The sequence below is a fragment of the Mustela putorius genome, unplaced genomic scaffold, assembly GCF_011764305.1.
Source record: "Mustela putorius furo isolate JIRA1106 unplaced genomic scaffold, ASM1176430v1.1 tig00000487_pilon_pilon_pilon, whole genome shotgun sequence".
In the NCBI taxonomy this organism is placed as follows: Eukaryota; Metazoa; Chordata; class Mammalia; order Carnivora; family Mustelidae; genus Mustela; species Mustela putorius.
In genome coordinates this window covers 2,140,130-2,160,069 of record NW_025421399.1, presented here as the reverse complement: position 1 = coordinate 2,160,069, position 19,940 = coordinate 2,140,130, and the positions used below count along the sequence as shown (strand labels likewise).

The 19,940-nt window shown below is 53.2% G+C and overlaps 1 protein-coding gene and 1 long non-coding RNA gene across 4 annotated transcripts in view; one reads left to right on the top strand and one right to left on the bottom strand.

Moving 5' to 3' along the window:
• MEOX1 (mesenchyme homeobox 1) overlaps positions 1 to 12,386 on the top strand; it is a 20,785-nt gene extending 8,399 nt beyond the window's left edge. The window contains exons 2-3 of one of the 2 annotated variants that reach the window (XM_004772593.3): positions 8,580 to 8,752; positions 10,094 to 11,755. In XM_004772593.3, the coding sequence (XP_004772650.1) occupies positions 8,580 to 8,752; positions 10,094 to 10,216 (296 nt within the window). In that variant the 3' untranslated portion in view covers positions 10,217 to 11,755. Of the gene's footprint in view, positions 1 to 8,579; positions 8,753 to 10,093 lie in introns of both variants that reach the window. The other variant, XM_004772594.3, reaches the window with a different exon arrangement.
• On the bottom strand, positions 11,711 to 19,940 carry LOC101692790. Of its 2 annotated transcripts, XR_200834.2 has the most exons (4): positions 19,830 to 19,940; positions 14,602 to 14,751; positions 14,306 to 14,407; positions 11,711 to 11,848 (listed from the first exon to the last, which is right to left on the bottom strand). It is a non-coding gene; the product is annotated as an uncharacterized LOC101692790 (long non-coding RNA). The 2 variants fall into 2 exon arrangements; XR_001176456.2 differs by lacking the exon at positions 14,602 to 14,751.

The following is a 19,940-nucleotide window of genomic DNA, read 5'->3' as shown; positions in this document are numbered from 1 at the left end:
GGAGGAAAACTTTCCATCTTGCATCATTGAGTATGAGTTTGCCTTTCATCCAGAGTTAGAGCCTATGGCTGCCTTTTCCCTAAAATGGTAGTGTCTGGGGGTCCAGGATGGTATATGATTTGCCTTTGCAATCTCCCTTCCCTTGCACCTACTGGGACATTTACCCCAGAAGGAGCTCATGCACTGTCTGCTCAACAGTCTCTATGACAGCCTAGGGTTCATTCATTCAGTGTCTTCCCTTCTTTCCAAGAGGGGCTCCACCAGCTGGCCTGAGGGTTCCCCCCAAGTGTGATGCACTTCTGTAAAATGCATCAAGATTTTTCTAGTCTCGCTCATGAAACCGTGTGCAGGGAGCCCGACTTCGATCATAAAGCCAGCCAGTGTCAGGGCTAGCGCTGGGGTTGGAAAGACACATAAACAGCTGCATAGGCAGGCTGGGCTGACTCTTGCAGGAGACTCCACGGGATACTAAGGTCAGTCCCCAGGTGCCAGGGCCACCATAGCAGCTGTGGCTGAGCAGTGAAGTGGAGACCAACCTTGGTCGGGCGGTTTGGGGGTGCTCTGTGGCTGGGCGGCTAGAGGGCTCAGCTGTCCTATGGACATGTGGCTGTGTTTCCGGGCTAGAGGAAAGGGCACCTTTTTCTAATTTGCAGAGAGGTCTCCTGTGGGTGAGCATCAGCCTTGCCAAGCACCCCTCCTGGCCTTGCTCCCTCTCCTTAGTGGTAAGCACGAGCTATGAGAATTTTGGGGGGGCATGGGGGGTTGCATCTTAGTCCACCCAGGTTGCTGTAACAAAATAACACAGACCAGGCAGCTTAAACAACAGACATTTATTTTCTCAGAGTCCTGGAAACTAGAAGTCAAAGCTCAAGATGTCAGCAGGTTTAGTTTCTCTAAAGGCTTCTCTCTTGGGCTTGCATATGGTCATATCCTTCTCATGTCCTCTTGTGATCTTTCCTCTGTGTTTGGGCATCCCCGGTGTCTTCCTATGTGTCCTGATCGCCTCTCCTTATAAAGACACCCGTGGGCTTGGATCAGGGCCCACCCTAACCAGCGCTTTATTTTAACCTAATCATCTCCTGGACGATACTATCTCCAGACACAGTCACGTTCTGAGGTCCTGGGGGTTAGGACTTGAACATATTCACGGGGGAGGCAATTCAGCCCATAAACGAGAGGCACAGGGACAAGGACAAGGTTCAAAAAGGGGCACCAATGCTCTAGTTAAAAAATCCTTCGTGAAATAGCATCTCACAGGGGTGCGTGACCTCAGAGCTTTCCTGCTCCTGGGTCCCTCTGGCCACTCCAGCTTCCCCATTCAGAGCATCGTTTCTGGCTACAAACAGACCCCTGCATTTTTATCTTATACCTACAGGGAGAAACACTTTTTGGACTAGAAGTGGGGTGTTTGGCAGAGGAAGCAGGAACAGAGGTGATAATGAAATACACAGACAATGTCCGTGTCACTTGGGTCAGCGGAGGGACACAGAGTACAATGCTGGGTGACTCCAACTCATGCCCACTCCGCTTGCTGAGCTGCAGCGTCCTAAAGGGGGCGGGGCAGGGGGCGGGGATCAGGGACTAAAGTCAAGTGCACTGTCAGGACAGACCCAGACCATGTCCTGTCCCCATGTGTGGCTTCCGTTCTGTGTGAGCTCAGGCGAGTCCCACACCTCAGAGTCCTGTTCTCTGAACAATGATTGCAGTGCTTACCCCACAGGGTTGCTATGGGACGAGATGGGATCATAGATGTAAAGACACAGCCCGCACTTGGTACACTTGGTAGCCCCTCAATCCGTTGTTCCCTAACCCACAAAGGAGTCCTCTTCCTTTCAAATTCTTCTCTGGTCCTGGCAGCATCCCAGGTGGCCTGTGCTCAAACCTGGCAAGGCAGGGACCCCAGCACAGAGGGAGCCTTGGAAGCCTGCTACCAGCCAGGCAGGCCTGTGTGTCTGCAGGTTCACCGGTCCAGGGTCCCTGCAGTGCCCGCCGGGGTATGGTCGGAGGGGCCCACAGTAGCAGCAGCCCCTCTCATTCCAACTCCAATCCCCGAACCCCCAGCGAGGAAGAAGCCAGAGTGGCCAGTGTGGAAGGAGAGGCAGGAACTCCACGTTCCTCCTGCCTCCCGGTGAGAGTTCCTGCCCCTCGCTGTCAGGCAGAGACTGGGGCCCCCATCAGGATCCTAGGCCTTGGCCACTGTCTAAACTCAGAGGCATCCGTGCAAAACCTGCACCCAAGCCCGCTCAGACCCCACCCAGATACAGTCTGGAAGTCAGTATCCACCAAAGCAGCAAAATTCTGACCAGCACCGAAGACACCCTTGGGCTCTAAGGAGGTCAAGGGAGAGGGAGCCTCAGCCCTGCCTACTGCCCTGCCAAGCTGGGGACTCGGGAGTCCTGCCCTACTTGCGTTTTCCTCTGGCTTGAGCAAGTCAGGGCATCTGGGCTCAGGGAGGTGGGGATGATCCCAGAGGCAGAGTAGCTCTTTCTTTCTGAGGGCAGGACTCAAGGCCCCTGCAGACCCCGGGAAGCAGCCCCTTTCCCCTAGTGCCCTCTCTGTTCTCGGAGCCGGCCTTCCCTGGCCTCTGGCCAGGATTCCTCCCCCACCCCCAACCCCAACCCCTAGGTCATGTTTTCCCTATTTTCCTTGAACACAGTGGTGGAGGAACAGTGCGAGCAGTGAGGCCTGGTCCTGAAGCCCACGCTTCCTTTGGTGACAGCTGAGGACATCTGGAACGTATAACACAAAGTCCAGAGCTGCCCATGCCTCCCCCCGACCCAGCTCAGAAGCTGGCTGCTGTGCCCCCACCATTTCCACTGCCTCTCTTGGCCTTCACCTCTCTGCTCCCCCATTCCACGGCCCCCCACACCCCATCTCATCGCCCATCCATTCCACTGCCCCTCAGTACCACCTAGCTGCACTGCCCCACCCCGCAGGAGACTCTCAGCAAAGTCTACTGTAGCACCAGGCACTTCCTTTCCAGAAAAATCGGCTTCTCTCCTAGAAAACATACTTTGAATTCCCCAGCCCGCGGCTGGGCTCCTCGAAGAGGCTGGAAGCCCTTCCCAATGGCTCTTCGGGCACCTACAGGAGAGACAAGGGGCCCAGACACTAAGGTTTGTGGGCCTCAGTGGGACCCAGTGAGAAAGGAAGCTGGGGAGATCCTGGGGGGCAAATGTCCAACTGTCTCGGGCTGGTTCCATCTGGGTCCTGTCTATTTCGATGGGTTTCGCTGCTCCCTGAAGCTGAAAGTATTAGAACTAACAAGATGTCAAAGACCAGCACTGTGACAGCCCAAGAAGCCACAGACACCATTTTCAGAGGATTTGCCACGGTCTCCCCTGCTCACATTATGCCCCAGGGATTCCTCTCCCCCTTCCCGCCCTGGACGCACACACAGGCACACCCCTGGGGCGAGCACAGCCTCCATGCTGGCCACCCCCCTCCCAGGGCAGTGTGACATAGTGGCTGCAGCCCCGGACTGGTCCCAGGGAAGTCCCGCAAGCCCCTGAGTGTCTGGGTCTTCATTTCCTCTGTTCAATGGGCTGATGTGGACCTCACCTACCCCGCATCGTACTTAAGAGGACGCAACAGGAAGCAACCTAATTCGTGGAAATAGCTTCCAGTCATGGAAATCTGGGTTTGCAGTCCAGCCCTGTCTTGAGGTCCCCTCTCACCTACTCCAGGCTCCTCTGTAAAATGGAGAGGTGCCCAGAGATCCGCTCTAAGTGTCTTCCGGTGGTACTTACCTGTTCTATGATGCCTACTGTTCTGATTCCGTAGCATACATGAAAGCCCCCAAAGACGGTTACCCCTGGGGAAAAGAGATCCATTGTCAACAGCACGTGGCTTTCTATCTGGTCTTGGAGAAACATTTATGTTAAACTCTGTGACAATTGGGGAGTAAGGAGACCAGCCTCCAAAAAGGCATGTCCCCCAGAGTCTGTCTGAACTTCCTCGTAGCTCCGATAAAGCTGTCTGTTAACTTTAGGAAGGCCCGCCAAAGCTGACAGCTATTTATGAAATCGTTTACCTTGGATGGTGTCAAAGCTCGCGGTGCAGACTGCAATCACGCATACATCCTGTTTGCATTGCTGTGGGCATATGTTTCCCAATACAGACCCGCTGGCAGGCTCTGGCTCAGAGGGAGGGTCATGCAGGGTCTGGGGCGGGAAGGGGCTCCAGAGCCCGCCCGCTGAGCACCAGCCTCCTCCCTCCGTCTTCTTGGAAGAGACATCCCGGCCTCCTGAGAGAGTAGCAGGGTCAGGACGGCTGGGATGAACTCTGGTCCGTGCTGGTGACCGTGCCTAGAACTATGCCCCCACTGGGAGGCTGATATCGTAGTGACCAGACACAGACCCAAGCAGAAATACCAAGAAGCAGCAGAGAAGGGAAAACCGTTAAAAGGCCAGACATTGAAGAGGCATCCCTTTCACACACGTGGTGGTACTGGACAAGCAGCATCTCTAACCTCCACCATGAACCACCTTGGCAAGGTCATCTCCAGGAGAACCTCTTCTTATGGTTCTTCCAGACAGAGCCTCACCAGCACACGTTACCCGTGGCCTTTTACCTTCTCGGCAGCCTTCGGAGCACAGCGTGTGTAGCTGTTCTTGTTTTGCAAAGGAGGAAACTGAAGTTCAGAGAGCTTGCGAGATTTGCCCAAGGTCAGGGAGCTCTTTCTTGGAGGCTGCTCAGACTCATCTCCTCCATTCAGCTCGGGGCCAGGAAGCTTTGCATGTCAGTCAAAGACAGAAACTCCCCGGCATAGCCCTGACCTTTGAGCTGAAGACCTTGGGAAGACAGGAGAGGACCTGGGACAGAGCACACAGCGAGACCCCAAACCTGACTGAAGGGAGGAACTAGGGGCCCCAAACAAGAATATTTGCAACCAGCGGGGCCTCAAGTTCAAGGCCAGGGGTTCTTAACAGAAAAGAGAATAGGGAGAGAAGAAGAGGAAAGGGAAGTCCTGGGAAAGGACTCTGACACACCCTAACCCCCATGCTCCTACCCATGGGGAAACTGAGGCCCAGAGTAGGAGGCAAGCACCCGAGCCAAGGTGTGATCTCCTGGGATCTCCTGGGAGGGTAGCGTGCATGTCACGAGTCACGAGCCTGGGAGGGTCGCATGCATGTCTGAATCACGAGCCTGCAGGAAGACTAACCCCTGCCCTCCTCCCAGCCAGAAATGACTCCTGGTTTGTCTTCTTCCTTCTTTTCCTATCTTGATGACTATGTTGCAGAACAAAGAGAACCAGAACGTCCACTTCCATTGTCATTGCCAGCCTCCCATACTTCAGGCCCTTTTGTTCATTTCTAACAGTGAGGAGAGGGCTTCTTCCCTGAGAAGCTGATGAGGAACAAGTGTCCTCTGCGTGCCACTCTCCCATCCCCTTTCCTGGGTGATGTCCCAGGTTCACTGACTTCCCAGCTCCGGCTTCTCTGTCCCATTTCCTCTTCTTTCCCATCCTGAAGCCCAATAGGAGGAGTGGGGAGGTGGGCAGGGAGGGGCCGAGTTACCAGTCCAAGACCAGCTCAAAGGGGTCCTCTCCCTACCTCCCCTTGTCTCTCTTGGGAGGCTAATGTGGAGAACTGGGGAGAAGGGCTGTTTTCTGGGATTCCACAGGCACACATGTGCACCTAAACAGGCCTGGGAGACGGGGAGTGGGAGGTGTGGGCATCAACCTAAGACAGAGCCTCCAGGAGCCCTGGGTGTGGAGACCCCGGGGCCAGCCCTAAGCCTGCCAGATGCAGGAGGACCTGAGGCCAGCGCTGACCACCCCACCTCCTCTAGTGGGATGAATCTCAGTGCTACAACCCCGCCCAAACTGCTGTGCGCACCAGGCAAGTTCCTGGGTCTCTCTGAGCCTGCTTCCTCCTCTGGATACTGAGTAGAATCTAGCAAACATTTAGCAAGTACTGTGCCAGGTGCAGTAGCAAGTGAGAGAAAACAGTTTCGTCCCAGGGGGCAGAAAGAGAGGGCTATTAATCAAATTATCACCCAAATCCACACAAGGATGCTAAAGGGGACAATAATAGTACCTCCTCCTAGGGGTGTTTTGTGGAAAGCATTAGATGGATCTAAGGACATAGAAGCCTTCAAGAAAGCACAGCGGGTACTATCCCAGCCCCACAGATGGCACCGTGCCGAGTGGAAGAATTGGAAGAACACGTTTCGTTCAAGCGCTTTAAAGCATTTTCCAAACCCAAGAGCTGGTCCAGGCTTCCCAGTAAGCCAGGGAAGTAGGCGCTTTATTTTCCCCAATTTCTTGAAGAGGCAACTGAAGCCCAGAGAGGTTAAGTGACCTCCTTTCAAAGGCCCCCAGTGAGGAGATCCAAGGCCTCAAACCCTGACAGGAGTCACCTTGGTTTTATAACCGCTCGGCGGTGAAAGGGAAGGGTTGCGAGCCTGAGCCCTGCGACGCGAGTGGGTGGGAAATTAGCCAGGTCTCTGCCAGCCAGGATGGGCTCCGGGACGGCTGCTCTCCCTCCCTGGGCCATTGTTGGCCAAGGCCAGCGAACTCGGGGGATCCCCCGCCGGGGTGGGGGGGTTGGCGGGGGAGGCTGCGCGTCCTTCCCTCCAGCCCACGCTCCCGCTCCCGCTTCCGGAGGTGTCTGGGCCAGTCTTCTCCCGAGCCCGCGGAACAGACAACCAGGGCCATCGGATGCACCCCCTTCCTGCCCCGGGCGCGCCCCGCGGGCAGCCAACCCCGACCCTGTAGCCGCGCACCTCCGCTTTCTCGGTTTCCCGCCGGGGCCCCGCGATCGCTTTACCGCGCGCCCCACCCACCATCCGCACCGCGCCGGGAGCCGCCACCCCCGCATTTCTCCCCGGCTCCCGGGCGACGGGGACAGAGACCCTGGAAACTGGAACTCAAGGGACTGAATGGCAAGCAAGATAGGGAACTGCGGAGAAGGGACACGGCGGGCTGAGGTTTCCGACGGGACCCGGGCTGCGGAGGGGTCTCCACCTCCCCCACCGGCTAAGCAATGTGGCTGCTTGGGGTGGGGGGAAGGGGAGAGTGGGGGCGGCTTCCCTGCCCTCCCCACCCCATCTAAAAGCCCCCACACAGCGCTCCCAGCGCCCCCCACCCCAGACCAGCCTCCAGACAACAGGGATTCTGCCCCCACCCCGCCCCACCCCCACCCCGCCCCACGCCCCCCACACTCCCAGGCGGACATGGGGTCCTTAGTGGGGCAGAGGGTGGGGCGCCGCTTTCAGTAAAGCGCCTCTGAGTCACGAGCCTGCAGGTCTGTAAAAGGACAATGAAATGAAAGACTTCCAAACTTTAGAGCCCGGCAGGAAAAGTGGTTCCTGTAGCCGTTCACCGGACACGTGGCCCGCATTGTTAATTGTGTCGGTGTCTTGGTCTCCTTCCCGCGTGCCTCCCCACCCAGCTCCGCGGGCCCAAGTGAAGGAGGAGCCGCCTCTCAGCTTGCTCAGGGCGGGAGAGAACATAGAGTCCCCGTGGGCTGTACAGCACTCTACAGTTTGTAAACCCTTCCTGCGTGGATTTTACTTGAACATCACATGAGTCAAACTGTCTGGGTTTGATTTCTGCCTCTGCCAGTCACCAGCGGGACGAACTGGATGAACTTGAACAACTTGCTTAAACTTCTCTGGGTTTAGTTTTCTGGTCTACACAGCTAGTACAAGAACTCACCTGGCTGAGTTATTGGGAGGAGTAAGTGGCTAATACCTGTATGGTGCTAGCTCCCCCGCGATTGAGCCATTGAGCCCCTGCTGTATCTAACGCAGAGCCCAGAACTTTCCAGACTTGGCCCCTCCCGGTATCAAAGGGGGAAAGAGGCTTAAGGCAGCACTTCTCAATTTACATGTGCACACGGCTCCCCGGGGGATCTGGCTAAAATGTGATTCTGATTCAGCAGGTCATGGGCAGGGCCTGAGATCCTGCAAGTCTGACCAACTTCCGGGCTCTGCTGCGAAGAAGTGAGGTCTTAGAGCAGTGGTTTGTAAACTTGACCCTGTGTGTCCCAATCACCTCAAAAGCTTGTTAAAACAGACTGCTGGGCCCCACCCCCAGAGTGTCTGATTCAGTAGGTCTGGGAGGAGGCCCCAGGATATGCATTTCTGACAGGTCTCCGGTGATAGTGATGTCACTGAGGACAGAGAGCCTCAGTTTTAGAACCTCTTGCCCCACAGATTTATAGCCACTACTAATGTCTAACGGTGGCGGGGGCGGGGGGGTGGAAGCTGGATAGTAGAAATCATTAAATAGCCAAGAACAGCTTCTCGTGCTTTGGGGATGAAAAACAAAGTCTGGGGTCGGGCCACCTGGGTGGCTCAGACTTTAAGTGTTTGCATTCAGCTGGAGTCATGATCCAAGGGTCCTGGAATCAAGTCCCAGGATCGAGCCCCACATGGGGTTCCCTGCTCGGCAGGGAGTCTGCTTCTCCCTCTGTCCCTCATCCTCTCTCTCTCTCTCAAATAAATAAAATCTTTACTATAAAATAAAAATAAAAACAAGAGAGACAAGGAAAGGCTGTCCTGACTTTTAAGGACAAAACAAAGGGAACCTCTGCAGCTTCATCTTCCTGTTTGGGATGCTTTCTCCCCAGACAACCAGGAGAACCGAGGGAAACCTGAGGGCGGCAGCAAGGCTCGCAAGGAGAGGACAGCCTTCACCAAGGAGCAGCTGCGGGAGCTTGAGGCCGAGTTTGCTCACCATAACTACCTGACCCGGCTCCGGAGATATGAGATTGCCGTGAACCTGGACCTCTCCGAGCGGCAGGTGCTGTCCGGGGTGGGGGTCCCCCCCCTCCTCTGGCCATCCTTCCTTCCCTCTGCTCTCTCAACCCCTCTCCCTTCCCACCACTCCTCCATGAACCTTCTCCTGTGTCTTCTCCCTCGGCCTCGTCCGGTGGTTCTCAAATGTGGCTCTACCTGAGAATCACTGGCAGAGAGATGAATAACACAGATGTCTGGCATTGGAGATTGTTTGCATTGATCTGGGATGAAGCCCAGACGTCTGCGTTTTTCACAGGGCCCCTAAGTGCAGCCAGGGTTGGAACCTCTGATCCGGTTATTCCCAAACTTGAATGTGCACTGGAATCACCTCAGGCCTTGTTTAAAATGTAGGTTCGAAGGGGCACCTGGCTGGCTCAGCCAGTGGAACAGGTGACTCTTGATCTTGGGGTCATGGGTTCAAGCCTCATGTTGGGTGTAGAGGTCACTTTAAAAATAAAAAACTCAAAAAAAAAAAAAAAAGGAAGAAGAGGAAGAAGAAAAAGAAAATGCAGATTCCATAACTCTGAAGACCGACTTTGTAGGAAGAATAAGTGGGCCTGGGAATATGCATTTCTAGTAAGTTCGCCAGGTGGTTCCTGGACACCTCTAAAAAAACTTCCTAGCCCCTTTGTTTGGGGCTTTCCCTCAGAGCATTCAACCCACACCCATGTAAAGTATTGTAATAATAATAATAATAATAAATATTTGATAGCAGCTTTCAGTTGATGAGGAGCTCTGCCAGAGTGCTTGGTTTAGAAAACTAAGACTCAGGGGCATCTAGGTGGCTCAGTGGCTTAAGAAAACTAAAACTCAGATCCTGCCTCTACCACTTCCTCGCCCTGTGACCTCTGGGACACGTCTCCTGACCTCTCCGGGTCTCAGGGTCATGACCCCACCTGGCAGGTAATGCTGAAGCGGAGATGAGAAAATATGTGGACCAGAGCTATCTAAACTGACAAGTGTTTTATGAATGTGCCTGTGGATGAGGTTGGCGAGCCTCTGCTCCCAGACCCTCGGGTAACAGAAGCTAGAGGGAGGAGGTGCTGGCACTGGAGGGGCGGGGCATATGAAAGGGGGTGGGGCCAAATGCCAAGGTGACTTTTAGACCCTGTCCCCAGACCAGCAGTCTTTCTGACACAAAGCTAGGGAAACACAAGACCGACCTCTGGGCAGATTGATGTGTCCTCCCTTTTGTCTGCATTCCTGGTGTCTTTGGAGGGGTGGAGCAGGACAAGCGGAGGTTCAAGCTGGGGTCCGTGGAAGGCAACCTTCTTCCTTGAGCGTCAATGTGGAAGGTAGTTACACCTCCCTTGAAGTGACCAGGTTCCTTTGCTTCCTCTGTCAGGTCAAAGTGTGGTTCCAGAACCGAAGGATGAAGTGGAAGCGTGTGAAAGGGGGTCAGCCTATCTCACCCAATGGGCAGGACCCCGAGGATGGGGACTCTGCTGCCTCTCCAAGTTCAGAGTGAGATTCTCCACAGAGAAAGAAAGACTGAGGACCGAGCCCCCTACCTAACTACCCGCACCCCTGTCTCACCCCAGTCCCACCTTCACCTTTTCCCACCCACCCCAGGGCAACCTCTCTACATCTTGCAATGACTCTTAAGCACGAAGCTATCCAGCATCCCTGGGAGCCTGGAAGTTTCCCAGAAAGTTCTATCCAGTTTTGCTCTGTCTTAGCAGCCGCTTCCCCGAGGCCGTTGCTTCTCACCAGTTCTCATGGAATCATACAGCAGCCCGACTGGACCCATGCAAATCTGGGGAACAGCTCCAGGCACACTGCTGCTCGGGGTGTCTCGGCTGCTGCCCCCTCTGCTGCTACCATCTCCCTCCAACACCATCGAGCCCTCCTTCAGGCCTGGATACCACCTGATCTGCTGGGAGAGGAGCCTTGGGACCAGCTAGTGACCTGGGAAAGCAAATGCTCCAAAGGAAGGAAATGACTAGAACCCACCTACACACACACTCTAGACCACCCTTCCTTTCTGGGTTCTGTATCTGAGGCTTTGGGGAGTCCTCAGGTGTCCCAAAACCCCAGGGAGAATCAGTATGAGGAGAGTTGAGAAGAGAAACTCAGCTGCTGCCCATCAGACACCCAGTCCAAAGTTGTTGGCTCAGTGAGTAAGTTTGTACCACGGGATGGAGGAAGACTGTCGGAGAAACAGCTGGTGGTGGGTGGTCCCCATGCGGGCCTGTTCACATGGGCTTGAATGCATATCTGAGAACAGACCCAGGACAGCTCCTGCCTCTTCGGAGTCAAATTGGGGACACAGCTAGGACTGCTGAGCTGCGCCCCTGAGCCACGGAACAGCTGTTCTTCTTAAGGCCACAGTTTGGGGATTGAACACCTATCCAGATGCTCGCATTATTGAGTTGAGGGCTGGAAAGTGTTCCCCATGTTCCGAGGATGAAGAGATCGCACTAAGCCCCGTGAGTGACGGCCTGGAAATGTGGAACCTTGCCGTGGAAGTAACCTGTGCTTTCAACAGACTCTGTCTGCAAATGGAAAAAAAAAAAAAAAAAAAAAAAAACCAATCCCTCTTTCTCCACGGGATGCATCTGAGCCCTTCCAGTGTGTTCCATGATTGCTGTTAGGACGGGAGGAGCTGCTAAGTTTATGTACAGGGACCGCCCAGATCTTTTGGGGTAATGCTCCAGGACATATGGCCAGACAGGCTGAGGTGACCTGAGCCTTGGAGAGAGACCCCCGTTGGCCTCAGTGCTGTGTCTCCTGATACCAACTGGGGTTGCAGAGGGAGGTCAGCAAGAGTTTGGAGCTCTTGTATGTAGATTCAGTCACTCAGATGTAAAAAGAACCCCAGGTCCCCATCCTAAAAGGACAACAGCTCTGGAAAACGATTGCCAAATGAGATGGCTGGTTAGAGCACATGTCATTTTTTTTCTAAAGCATATTTCATATATTTTCTTAAGATTATGTCAAGTTAACGGTGCAAGGTTAATTCACTTAGTAAGAAAACTCTTGGAGAAATAAAATCAATAGAAGAGGATAGTTCTCGGGCCTTTTTCTTTGCAGAGCTAAGAACCGCATTCTCTCTGTGTGCAGCCCTCTGAGGTTCGTGGGATGATCATCTGGACGATGTCTAAAAACAAAGAAAAAAAGGGAAGGAATCATTTGGACCAAGGTATCCCCCTTTAGGCTCTTCAAAATGTGGGGGTGCAAACATTATCATTGGAAAAACTATGTTGTTCTCCCTTTGCAATTGTGTTGTGCTTCTTTCCCCTTATAAAATGTTAGCTGTCGGGTTGCCTCACCTACGGCTTATCAAATCACTAAAGTTCTATAAACAGAAGATGAATTCTTTTGTTAATAAAAGAATCTTGACCATAAACTAACCACCCCTAATTGAGGGGTAGTGGGAGGCAGAGGAAGAGGGAGAGAGACAATCTCAAACAGACTCTCACACCGAGCACAGAGCTTGACGCGGGGCTCGATCTTGTGACCCTGAGATCATGACCTGAGCCAAAATCAAAAATCAGATGCTCAATAGACTGAGTCACCCAGGTGCCGCCCCCATCCCCGCCTAATTTTAAAGTTCAGAATTTGGAGGTTTTGTGGTCTCAGAATAGAACAGTACCCACAAATAGTAATAAAAAATAAAAAAGAAGAAATGTCCTCAATCCTATGTCTTTTTAATTTAAAAAGATTGGTCTCACCAAGATGTTAGCCACGGACAAAATAGAACTGGCTACAGAGTGGGGAGGGAGGGAGCCAAGAGAGGAGACCAGGCCAGGATTCGGCCTCGAGGCAGTCTGGGCACAGCGTGGGCACTGACCGGAAATGACATCATCAGGAGCTGGCAGAGGAAAACAGACCCACAAAATCAAGGTGCTAAAGAGAAGGTTCAGGTTCAAAGACAAGCAAAACAGACACCTCGAGCATTCCAACACTCTGTCTTAACTCTACTCCCCTGGCTTCAGAGGATATCGGTCTCTCCTGCTTTTTTTCCTTGTCTATCCAGAATATTCCTTCTCTGTCTTCCATGCTTTTGCCCCCACTGCTAGTTCCCGAATTTCTGCCTTCTTCCTACTGCCTTCCGCACTCTTCACGCTCTGCCCAGATGATTCCATCTACCTACATGTTTTTTATTGGGGTAAAATATGCATAACGTAGAATTTTAACCATCTTTAAGCATACAGCTCTGTGTCGTTAAGTACTGTCCCACTGTTGTACAACTATGGTCACTATCCCTTTCCAGAACTTTTTCGTCTTCCCAAACTGAAACGCTGTACCCATGGAGAGAGAACTCCTCCTCCCCTCCTTCCTTCCCTCCACCTACATTCATACACCGTTTACTCTGCACTGTGTTGGGCACTATTCTAAGTGCTCTACATAACAATCCCAAGAGTGAGTACCAGAATTCCTGTTTTACTGATGAGGTGACCAAGGCAAGGGAAAAGTTGAGTAAACCACCGAGGTTTTACAGCTGGTTAGTGGTTGTGGTAGAGCATACAATCGGGCCCAACAACTTCCTCCTTTCTCCACTGGGGCAATATGGCTCCTTGATCATTGCCATGTGCTGTATCTCCCATGGGAGGAGTGTACTTCCCCACTTCACTGACCCCAGGCTTGTCCATGTGGTTGGCTTTGGCCAATAGAATGTGACTAGAAGAGCCGAGCGCTCCAGCTAGCGAAAGTTTTAGAGTCCTCATGTCTCTGCCATGGCGCTTTTCCCTCTGCACAAGGCTGGGATGAGGATTCCACCATGAGCCTGCGATCCGGAATGAGAAAGATGTGGAACAAAGCCAAAACCAAACCCACAACCTTCATGTGTATCAGTGAGGACAGAGAAGTTTGCCGTAAGCCGTTAGATGTGGGGATCATTTGTTACTGCTGCCCCACTGTGTGAACACTGATCGCCAGTGATAGAGCTGGGATTTGAATCCAGGCATTCTGGCCCCAGCCCAAACCTCCCCACCCAGGACCTGGGAGCTTAAGTTTTCATATTCCGCTCCCTACTGCTCCTACCACCTGGGTGACTACAGGCATCTCAAACTCAAAATATGTAAGGGAAAATCTCCATTACCCCGAGATTCTAAACCTCATATTCCGTATTCTGAATCCTCTATTATTAGCTGGTGACACAACAACCTACCCATTCATGCATCCTGGAGACTGAGGACACATTGTTGATACTGTTTGCATCTCAGAGCCAATCAATTACCAGGTTTTGCTCATTTCACTTCCTGTGCAGGTTCTCCTCATTCCCCCTGTGATCTTTGTCCAGACTGTCAACATCTTTCACTTGAATGAAACCCCCCAGGAGCTCTCCTTCCTTCTGATCTGAGACTCTGCAAAGTCCATCCCCTAAAATAGTCACATGCGCGCGCGCGCGCATACACACACACACACACACAATCCAACTTTGATCAACCCAGATTTAAAATCGGTCAATGGCATCCCATCATCTACAAAATAAAGTTCAAAACTCCTCGCCGGACTCCAAAATTCCCCTGCCCTCGTCCCTGCCTACCTCTACCACTTTGTCTCACCACCCCGGCCACACAATTCTGTGCTCCAGCAACACCAAACCACTCACCCTTCTGCATACACACACGGGCCCCCATGTGATTTCTCTCCTACATTCCTGGTTCTTTCCCTCTCCAAGGACTTAGGCATCTAGGAGCACTTGAAGGGACTCCTGGAAAGGAACACAGAGCACATTTTAATGTACGAATATGACCCAACTAATTTTCAACATCAAGCAGCAACATTAATTTCTAAAACCAATAGGAAAAAAAGTCTCTTTCAATGTAAGAAGTTAAATTCCCCCAATAAACACAGTGAAGAACTCTGTTGTGGGGAGTCTCATGGAGAAACGAGAGGCGCACACACACGTCCATCAAATGTTTTCTGGTTTCTCTGGAGCAGTCCCGGCGCTCCTCCCATGCTGCAGCACCGGCATCTCGTTGACCAGCGAACGGTAGCTAGAACAGGCCGCTCCTCAAATGAGTGAGAATCCTCTGCCTCATCTTGGGTGCCAAGCTGTACGAAAGAAGCAAGACCACCCACTGATGACTCCCCGATGTGAACCAGTGATGGTGACACAGGGGGGGCTTGGTAGGAATCCAAAGAGCCAAGAATTCCCATATCGTAACTTTTCAGTAATGGGTTTCTCCATCCTTGAGAGAGCATCAAGGACAAGCAGGTGTGCGACTGCCCTGCAGAGAGAGGCAGAGAGGAAGCGAAGCGAATAGGGGATCCATTTCCCGGTAAAAGGGCCTCGGTGGGGCTCAGGGCTTCAGAAATCTACCTGCCAGGGCTGAGGGCCTGGGAAGAATGCATGCATTTCTCATGGCTCCTCTAGTCAAAGAAAAGAATGGGTGTCTAGCAAAGGTCTGTGTATTCCAATTTGAATCCCTAAAGCATCCTAGTTCCAGTAACCAGAAGAGCTCAGGGTGGGTGGCTTTCTTTCCTTGCCTTTAAAGCTATATATTCTCCACCAGCTAATCCCGTATAGTTACCAGCACAGCAATTGCCAATCACATCAGCTCTTGGCCACCATGGCTCTGGGCTGTCACCATGTTCCTTCTCTTCCTGGTTGTACCCCTTCAGTCCCCTTCACTGTAAATCCTGAACAGACACCTTCAAAAATACCTTGACACCCTTCTTCTACTACCACATCCTCCCCAGGCCGCTCCTACCCTTTGATCTCTGTCTTCCCACCTGTGTTTCTTCCTTGACGGCTAGTGCCATAATTTATAATTCTTGTCTTTGTTGTTTGCGTGTTCATTTGTGGTCTGATCTCCAAGCTAGAGGAGGAAAAGGGGGTTGTGTTTCCCTGACTGTTTTCCTTCCAGATGATAGCGTGATGTCCAGTACACAGTAAGTGCTCAAAAAATAATTATTGCACTGGATGTCCATCCATGTGCATGGACGGACCCATAGACGGATGGATGGAAGAGGGAATTGCTAGCCTATTGGCATCGCCTGGCTTCCCAGCTTGCAATCCCATTGCTGGCCACATAGCCCACGACGTAGGGGAGGCTGTGGTCCAAAAGCCGGTTAGACTGGATGACTTGATGCCATCCAGGTCTCTTGAGTCCACCAGGTCCACCATGCCACGCCGAAAGAGAGACACTGGCCACCCATCCTGTTTCTGTGGCCCAAGGAAATGATCTCTGATTCTGGCCAAAGGACCAAGATTCTCTGTCACTCACTCCCCCACTCCCAGCCCTGAGTCCTGACTGAATTCTAAAGGAACATCTCCCTTTTGACCTGAAGTTGGCACAAAAGCAGGATCACGGCCTGGCCCCTGATGACAGCAAGCTCAGAGGCACGCCTGATAAGAGCCTTGAGCAATTCACGCTGAATTTCTGAGGGTGATGTTTAATAGCTTGAAGGTGACATCAGGGTCGGGACTAATATCCGATTGAACAGAAAGAGACATGACCTAACTCGTCTCTCACCGTGGGCCTGGCTGCAAGAGCTTCTCTTTCTTTATTAATTTCCTAACCGGAGCTGCTGGCTCAGGACTCCAGCCTGTCCCCGGAGCTGGGGCCCATGGCTGGGCTTAACTCCAGCATTATTGGGAAGGCAGCAGGCTCAGCTGGGTCTGCGGGCCCCCCCTGAAGAGCTGTGCTCATCTGGGCCAGAAATCCCCCCGTGGTGGGATTTCTCCACCATCCTGCAGACTGACCACGCTCTGAGAAAATCCAGGAGGGCAAACTCCCCAGTCTCTACAGAGTCCCTCGCGGTGTAAAAGAAAACGTGCTGGAGACTTCCGTCAAGCTGCAGGCTTCCCCAGTGGCTGAAAAGGATGGGTTTATTTGTGTTTTTAAAAGTGATTTAAAACCGGTTTTCCAGGAACACAAATCCTGTCTAAAGCACCCAGCACACCTGGCTAGAGAGCGGAGCGGGCCGCCTGCCTCTGGGCCCTTGCTCCTTTCACATTGCTTTCCTTTCCTGCCCTCTGCATTGCTGGAGGAGGAATCCCTTCCTCAGACCCCCTTCCCTCCTCTGCACCCCCACCCCCCACCACCACGGGCTGCAGAGACTAACACACTGAATTCAGCTCCCACACGGACTCTGCTACTGCCTGGCTGTGTGACTTTCATGAAGTGGCTTCACGTCTCTGAGCCTCGTTTTCTCATCCCAGAACTTGTGCATGAAAACATCTGCTGAAAAGTGCTTCTATAGAGATGGTGTTTTACTCACCGGTTGATGGGAGGGTTGAGTGACTTCATTCATTCATTCATTCATTCATTCCATGAAAACATTTCTTGAGGGCCAATTATGTGCAAAGTCCTGGGCATGGTGAGTGGAGATGAGGTAGCCTGTCCCCAGAACAATGGGGTCAGGTCTACAGAGAACCTAGCACAGGGCCTGGTTCAGAGAGACTCTTCTGTCTCTTGTCTTTCTGTTCTGTACCCCACCCTGTCTGTCTCTTCTCTCTCTCTCTCTCTCACACACACACACACACACATACACTATGTTCTCGACAGTTTTCTTCTTCTACAGGAAGGCTGCAACCCAGTGACAACAAAGTACAAAATAGAGAGAAGGAGGCCTGTGTCTTGGGCTCTGCTCTGCTCTCCTACTTGTTTGCCGTGTGACTTTAAGCAAGCCATGTACCCTCTAGGGGCCAATTTCCTGAGCATTCTAAGAGCCTGCTCTGCCTTGAGTTCAAAGGATGAACAGACACTTGGGGCAAAATGTTTCCAAAGCACGAAGCTGTCCAGATAAGAAGCCCTGCTGAGAAGACCCAGGGGATAGTGATGGAGGTCAAGGGCGTGGAAGATGCCGGCTCCATGTTCGCCTTGGATTTGCTGACCCAGCGCAAAGCCCTGTCCACTTCCATACTGTGACTGCAAACATCCCCTGCCCCCCGTCCAAGTGCACCTTGCGCTCGTGATTCAGCTATTGAAGCACTGCCCACACCCGCAGCCAATACACATACAGTCCCCACGGGAGGCCATCCTGAGGACTTGACCCAGTGGCCTGGCACCTGGAGAGGAGCAGCCTCTCGGTAGGTGTCCCCGGGAGGGAATCAGAAAGTGGACACCCAGGGCAGGGCCGGCCCGCATTCTTGGAAGTCTTTCAGTAGCTCTTGGTCCCGGGTCCTCCCCCTCGCCAGCCACTCTCCCTTGGTTCTGTCCAGGCTCAGCATTGCCTCCCAGGACCCCTGTGCCCTCCCCAGAATGCCCAACCTGCGAAAGATGTCAAGCAGCAAAAACCAAGGACTACTTCCCTGAAGGCCGCCCCCACAGGCCGGCAAGTCCCCCCCAGAAGGGGAGGCCAAGGGCTCAAGGCTGCGTTTCTTCCAAGAGAGGGTGGGGACGCCCAGCCCCCTTCAAATGCTTTCTCGTCCACCGCCACTACCCTGTCAATGTTTTCCTCACCCACCTCTTCCCTGAAAGACCTGAGGAGAAGCTCTTCCAGGGCGTGGAGGAGGGGGGCCCAGAGGACTGCTGGGAGGCTGGGGGGTCCCCTCGGCCCGGACCGAGCTCTTTCTGCTCAAGAATTTGTGGCCCTTCTGGGGGATACAGCGCCTTCATCCCCCAAATCCCCTTTGCGCGTCCCCTGACGGATCTCTGTGGAGCAGATGCCTGGGCAGCGAGGAGGACACAATGCCCCTCTTTGTTGGGGGGATCTGGGCCGGCAGTCAGGAGAGGAAATTAGACAGCGCTCCTGACAGCAGGCTCTGTCTGGGGTGTCTGTGAAATATGGGTCAGAGGGGCTCCTTCCCAAGACCCGTTCCTGGTTGTCGACCATCCCCACCCCCACTTTGGGCAGAGAGGACACCGCCTGTTTGGAGAGAGATGATATATGACACCCAGCTTCCTTCCCTCCTCCCCTGAGGGGCTTAAGGGAGCTCGGAGGGCTCCAGGGAGCTCAATTCTGGTCTTGGGAGGTGTGGATGAACGCGCGTGTGTGCGTACGCAAGCATGGTGTGTGTGTGTGTACGTGTGTACAGGTGCGTGAGTGTGTACACCATATGTATGGTTCTCTGTGTGTGAATGTGTGTCTGTTCACGCCACAGCCATCAGAAAGAGTTCAAAATGCTATTCCTTCCCCACCAAAACCAACTGAACAAACAGAATGCTGCCCAAGATGGCCTCTGCCCACACCAGCACGAGGGCCTTCAGGACCAAGGGATTCAACAGACTTATTTAGAGAGTCGTGCTCTGAGGAGAGGGGAGCCGCTTACGGAGCGCAGGCCCTCGGACCGCTTCCTCCCAGCGGCCACCTCACACAGAGGAGCTGTTTTCAGGACGAGCATGGCTCCCGCCTCACTGAGGCTCTGGGGAGCCTCCTAATCCAGCCACAACCTCCAGAGCCTCCAGTGGCCCCTGAGCCATTTGTCTTCGAAGGAGGAAATGGCAGGATGTTCCCACCCACCCACCTCCTTTGTGGCCGGCCAGGCCTCCACATCTGGGCCGCAGCTGGCGGCGGAGCTGCCCTTCCAGGCCCGCTCTCTCCAAATGACAAGAAGACAGAGAGCTGTCAGCGGAAAGCGCCCCAACCCCTTGGCCCACTGGGAGCCATAAAAGATGCGCCTCAGTTTCCTTGACTGTAAGACCAAGAGGAAGGGCAGCCCTGCCTTCTGAAAGGTCTGTTGGGAGAAGTGACGACTTCTAGAGTGTAGAGGCATTCGGTAAACTTTAAAGGGCTGTCCGAAGGTTCGTGACTCGTATGCATCCAACAAATGTTCTCCAGGCCTGCGTTACCAGTGACCCTTGGGATAGGCACTATGACAGAGGAGGGAAAAGAGCATTTTTTACATCAGAGCCAATGAAGTCCCTTCACAGTCACTGTCTGTTAAGGCGGGTGAGTGATTATGGCCATTATGCAGATGAGGAAACCAAGTTCTAAGAGTTGGAGCGACTTAGCCCAAGGTCGCACAGCTATCCTGTGTGGGAAGTGATGGCACCTTGCCTTATGCCCCTTGGGGCTGCTGTGTGGGACTCAGAGAAGTCAACTCTAGTGAGCCAGGTTGCTGGATGAAACTGGGCACGGCCTGGGATGGAAAATGGAACTGGCGTGAGGTCACACACAGGGGAACCCTGGGCTCAAGTTAATTATTCTCATGTCCCAACCAGTTTCGGAGACTTATTACTTACCTCCCTCTTCCCCTGTCTGTGAGGAGGTAGGTCTTTGGAGGAAGATTCCATGCTTGGCCTGCTCTACCATTCTGCCCTGAAGGAGCCTGGAGCCTCACCCAGGAAGGAATC